Source organism: Mus pahari, chromosome 8 (genome assembly GCF_900095145.1).
Source record: "Mus pahari chromosome 8, PAHARI_EIJ_v1.1, whole genome shotgun sequence".
NCBI classification, from domain to species: Eukaryota; Metazoa; Chordata; class Mammalia; order Rodentia; family Muridae; genus Mus; species Mus pahari.
This window is the reverse complement of record NC_034597.1, coordinates 50,277,842-50,283,841: the sequence shown is the minus strand read 5'-3', so window position 1 is coordinate 50,283,841 and position 6,000 is coordinate 50,277,842. Positions and strand designations below refer to the sequence as shown.

Genomic DNA, 6,000 nt, shown 5'->3' with positions numbered 1-6,000 from the left:
ACACACACACACACACACACACACACACACACACACACACACACACACACACATGGCCCTCTCTCTCTCTCTTTCTGAGGGCCACACTTCTCACCTAAGGTTATCTTGAGGTTGGAATATATAAATAATACATACTGTTGAGGCAAACCTGGAAAGAGTCTGGAAGCTAAAGTCAATGAGGACAGTGGACAATGACAAAATATCTTCACTGTTCGAGGACTATAAACAGTAAACAAAAATTACTGGGGCTGGAGAGATGGCTCAGAAGTTAAGAACACTTTTTTGTTCTTGTACAGGACCTAGGTTTGGGACACAGCACCACTGTGGTTCACAATCATCCTTAATTCTAGTTCTAGAAGTTTCGAGACACTATTCTTACTCCACAGACATCAGCACACTCACAATGCACACATATACACCCAGGCAAAAACTCATACATACACATTAAGCTTTAAAAAAAAAATTAGAAAAACCTATTTTTCATGTGTGTGTCTCTCTCTGTCTGTGTGTGTGTGTATTTTCATGGGGGGTGAGGGTGGAGTGCACATTTTTGTCAAGGCCAGAAGATTACCTCAGGTATAATGCTGGGTACCTTAAAGCTTTTTATTGAGATAGGGTCTCTAACTGGCCCATAACTCCCACTAGGCTAGGCTGGCCAGTTCCTGGCATCTTGCTGTCTCCACCTTCCCAGTGCTGTGATTACAAGCACACACCACCACATCTGGCTTTTTAAATACGGGTTCTGGGGATGAGACTCAGTTACTTACAGTCACTTTCCTTATTCAACTCTCCCTCTCCTCCCCACCATACCCTCATAAATCTGATCTCCAACACGGCACTTCCTTACAGATACACCCCCCCATCTCCATCTCCATCCTGAGTCCAGCATCTTCATTAAGATGAACACCACTGGGCTGGGGCTCACAGACCCTGAGCATTGCAAACCAAAAGCCAGACCTGCTTCAGTTTTCTCAGTGCTCCTAAGGCAGGGTCCCAAACAAACACTCTGCATTAAAAACTCACAGTCTGGTGAGCAAACATTAAGTATCTAACCCAATAGCAGACATTAAACAAAAGTCAATAATATTTAAACAGATCATGCCTTTTAAAAAGCGATTTTAATTATTTAAAAGTGAATTTAGTTGGTACAAAGCTGGTGCTACACTTTGAATTTCAGTATGACTGTAGACCCTAGATAACCTCCCTTTGTAATGGACAACTCCAAGTCTTTCAGAATCAAGAAATTCAGTTTCTACAAATCACCAGTGGGTGCCTCAGAAGACAGGGCAAGATTACACACGTTCATTCTGACTTATAAACCATTTGATCAGAGTGAGAATGTTAATAAGCAAGAGTCACAAGCCAAATACCAGAGCTCTGCTATAGTGCCGAGGCCATATATGCATAGTCTCTGAGACACGGCGTGGCCAATTTACCTTTCTTTTTCCACCATGATTTGTGTTGGGCTCAGCAGGTTATTTTTACTTCCAGTTCCCAGCTGCCCATATGTGTTAGCTCCCCAGGCATAGAGCAAGCCCTCATCTGTGAGTGCTAGTGTATGTGCGTAACCACAGACAATCTGAAAGGAAACACAAAAGGTCACCACACTACAAGTCAGGCAGGGCAGGGCAACCAACTGTGAGCCCAATCAGCCTCTGCAGAAGGCCAGGTCAGCTGCATGTGCGCACTGCGTTCGCCCGGATGGTCAGAAGCACCAGAGAACCCCACCCCTTTGACCACTGAACTTCTTCAGGAGCTTCTTATCTCTGTGAAGAAGACCATGTCCAAAAGGTTTCCCTTTTCTCATGGAAAAACTGAGAAGCTAAAACCTTAAATACAAAAGGTGAGGGCATGAAGAGTTGTCAGAGACGAATGACAAAAGAATTAACCACCGATACATCTGCCGTCACGTGGGAGCCATGAGATGGGGAGTGGGCTGGAACAAGAGTGACGTTAATGCATGTCCAACCCCCAAAATCTTGTCTCAAGACCTTCGGGAGTAGGACTGCTGCCCTCTGCCCTGGGCCTGCATGTCCCAGTGCACATATCCTTATCCCTCCACCGTGGCCACCCTTGAGGTGTCACATAGCCCGGTGGCCAGGTTACAGGTTAAGCTTCCTATCTCCATAGAAGATCATGTCCAGCAAGTACCTGGAATATCTCTTCATGCAAATAAGGCATTCCCAATACCCTGGGAATCCTAATAACTTTAAAAGTCCCAGTCTTCGCAAATTCTTAAAATTTCAATCTTTTCAAAATATCCAATCTCTTTTAAAATCCAGTCTTTTTACAATTAAAAGTCTCTTAACTGTGGGCTCCACTAAAGTACTTCAAGAGGGAAAAACATCAGGGTACAGTCACAATCAAAATCAAATTCCAACTGTCTAATGTCTGGGATCCACTCATGATCTTCTGGATTCCTCCAAGGGCTTGGGTCACTTCTCCAGCCCTGCCAATTGTAGCACACACCTTGTCCTCTAGGCTCCAGATGCCCATATTCCCGCTGCTGCTGCTATCCTTGTCATTCATGGTACTGGAATCTCCAAACACTGCTGTCTTCCGCTGTAACTAGGCTTCACCAACAGCCTCTCACAGGCTCTCTTCATGGTGCTAAGCCTCAACTCCTTTGCATGGCCCCTTCAGTGGTGGGCCATCAATTGCAACATTCACCAAAAAGCCTCTTCCTACTCCCCAGAGGTTTAATGGCCTTTGTTCCCCACAATTAAATGAGCTGTTTCATTGAAGCTGTCTCCCTAGAAGGCTTTCTCAAGCCTCAAAGCTGCAAGCTAAGCTTCCCTCCCTCCAGTCGAGCTCGAGTGCAATGAGCCTGGAGATCCCGAGGGGAAGAGTAGACATGGCCAGCACCATCAATGCAGGAAGGTGGGAGGGGCTGCTGGCAGGAAAATGTAATGTGTACCTGGTTCACACACATGCCGTGCAGAGCCGCCACTCTCACTGGGGTCAACTGGTTGCCATTGTTTCCCAAGCCTAGCTGTCCATTGCCATTGTAGCCCCAGCCATATACCTGAGAGGAGAGAAGACAGAACTGTGGGACCTGCCAACGGGAAGAGAAGTCATGTCCTAAACAAATCAGACCTCCAGAACCTGGACTGTATGCTATGCGATCCTGCATGTGGGATTCAGAGGCTCTGAGGGTGATAAGGACTGAACTGACCATCTATTCCCATCTCACGACTTTACCGATGAGCAGAAGCACCTACCACACATCCTACATAGTAAAGGCACTAAGGAAGAGTCTTAGCCAAAGTTTAACTGAGGCAAAGAACATGTGCACACTTGGTGAGTGGTGGCAGGAGACCTGCCAGAGGTCATCGAGGCACTGCAGGAACGGTGAGAACAGGCTTTCTTCTAAGGGGAACTATTGGTTAGGAAAGGCTGTCAGAAAGTGAAGCTCCACGCAGAATAAGAAGATGGCATTCCACGCAGAAGGCACACAGGGCGTCATAGAGAAACTGACGGTAAGTAGGTAGAAAAGCGGTAGGAGAAACGAAGAGTGAGATAATAAACTGATTTTTAAAAAGCCAGGTATTATGTGAATGCTTATAATCTTAGCTCTAAGGTCAACATCAAGGAGACTGACTGCCACAAATTCAAGGCCAGCCTGGGCTACATATCAAGTACCAGACCAGCAAGTGCAACACATCAAGATGCCATCTCAAAAACAAAGAGGCCAACAATCAAACAAAAAAGAAATTTTTACTACAATATTTTAAAACAGAGATTAAACTTTCATTTTTAAAAGATCACAGAGAGAAGGGTAAATGGGTGACTGAGAGAAAAACTATTTAATAGGTAATTTCATATTCCATCAGTAAACAAGTTGAGCTCTCATAGGCAATGAGCTAGAAAGTGACAGGGAACCAAGAGAGAGAATGGGAAAGAAAGGGGTTGGACGAGGAATCACAGAACTGGGTGGTGCTCCGTGTTTTAAATGGCACACACCACTTGCTGAAAGCAGCAGCTAGCACAGGCTAGTTAGGAAGGTGAATGGTGGGATATCCAAGGAAGGTCATAGTAATAAAGTCTAAGATGAACTGATTTTAAAAGATTAAGTTCAGTTAGAAGCCTACTTGAACTTCCAGTGGCACCAAGCCCTGCACTGATATAGCAAATAACAGAGGTGCTTTCAGGACACAGTAGAGAGAGCGAGAGGTGGCCACGTCAATAATTGCATCAAAGCCAGAAGTGTAACAGGCACTGGCCTTCCGGAGAGGAATCTGCAATAGCTTGTCCATATTCTTAATGACATATTTCATGATTTAGAACTTCTATGCTGTGAATTTATTCTACAGAAATACCTGCATAATATATCAAGATATATACACACTAACGGAAAATCAGTGTAACATTATTCACAACAGCAAAAAGACAGAAACAACTGAAACGCCCTTCAGTCGAGGTCAATGTGCACGTCACGCATAGAAGCAAGTCGATGACAAATGTTACAGGGATAGGCTGAGACACAAGACTTGAAGTCTTCAGATTTGCAGCCATTCCGAGGACTTAACCCTGGCTAGCTGGTCCTCAGATGGAGGTCGGTTAACCAAGACAAGCTCTCCTCTCCATGCTGGCACCTCTGAAATGGAGGTGGAGGGAAAGGGAAACGTAGAGCACGCACCTCACCACTGTCCAGAACAGCCATGGATGAGGTCTGACCACAGGCAATGTTGACCACTCTCTTGGCATGTAAACAGTTTGTAACTTTCCGAGGAGTTGGCTGATTGGCTGTAGATCCTGATCCCACCTGACCACAGTTGTTATAGCCCCAAGCAAATAACTACAAGAGAAGGGTAAAACAGTTGTCAGACCTTTGGCACGGCTTTGAATGCTTTTTATGTGCACTTACCTACTTACCTTCAGGGTAATTCCATACAGTGGCCCTGGGGTAAGTCCTCTCATCCGCTGCGATGAGCCCTGCTCTAAGTTACTTTACATTGTGTAAAATGGTTTTCTGGACTGTACTTTGCCCTGACAGGGTCTATTTTATAAGCAGCTTTTTACTCTACTATGGAGGATGACTCATAGTGGTTAAGTAAACAGCACCATTTGTCTGGCACCATCCACAAGACAGTATTCAGGGATGATAGCAGGAGAATGATTAGTAAGGGCACTACTATATAAATTTATCAGCATAATAAACTGGGACTGTAGGAACCAGAAAAGCCAAGCACAAGAACGTCTGAGACACACCGGACTAAGAAAAAGGTGCAACACTTGCACCTGGATCCCATAAGGAGGATAGCTAACTCTGCAGTGGTGCAGAACTCAGAGAATTTCATCTGACCAGTGTGAACAGGACGCAGAGAATTCCCTAACTGTCCTATGGACTTCACCTGAACATGGACACCCTGCTGACAAGGCCTATGCAATCTGTCTGGACCTGCAATCCATCCATGTGCCCACCCATTCCTTAGACCCAATCCTACCTCTTGCCCCTTGAGCCTCTACATCACCTTGCTTCTGAAGCTCAGTTCTGATGTACGCTTTGACTCTAGCAGCAGCAGCTATCACTTCTCTTCGAGAGCTCCAGCCTGGCTTCATCTGCTCCCACACAGACTCTCTTTGCACCTCTACTAGCTTTTACCTCTCAGGTATCTTTGAAACTCCTGTAGCTCTGCTGAGGACCCTTTAACCTCTTTATAATATTTGTTTTACACACACACACACACACACACACACACACACACACACACACACACACACACACACACACACACACACACACACACACACACTCACACACACACGGGGGGCAGAACAATATAACATACTTATAACATACAATATAACATAGAGTTAATATAAGTATTCAAGATTGGAATTAAGAAAAACAAACAAACAAAAACTAGGGTAAGTAATTTGTGAAGGCCTTCTGCCACAGTACCAAGGAAAGCTGGGCTACCTGAGGAATTGCTACCAAAGCTGTTTATTAACTCTGACATTATGTGAGGACACAAACATGTTTGTTTATGTCTGACA

General features: G+C 44.9%; 1 protein-coding gene across 2 annotated transcripts in view; it reads right to left on the bottom strand.

The window, feature by feature from the left end:
* The window catches only part of Rcbtb1 (RCC1 and BTB domain containing protein 1), a 35,644-nt gene that overhangs the window by 11,832 nt on the left and 17,812 nt on the right, over positions 1-6,000 (bottom strand). The window contains exons 7-9 of one of the 2 annotated variants that reach the window (XM_029541581.1): positions 4,640-4,798; positions 2,918-3,025; positions 1,437-1,579 (exon numbers count right to left, since the gene is read on the bottom strand). In XM_029541581.1, coding sequence (XP_029397441.1) covers positions 1,437-1,579; positions 2,918-3,025; positions 4,640-4,798 — 410 coding nt within the window. Of the gene's footprint in view, positions 1-1,436; positions 1,580-2,917; positions 3,026-3,700; positions 4,598-4,639; positions 4,799-6,000 lie in introns of those variants that run through there. The other variant, XM_029541582.1, reaches the window with a different exon arrangement.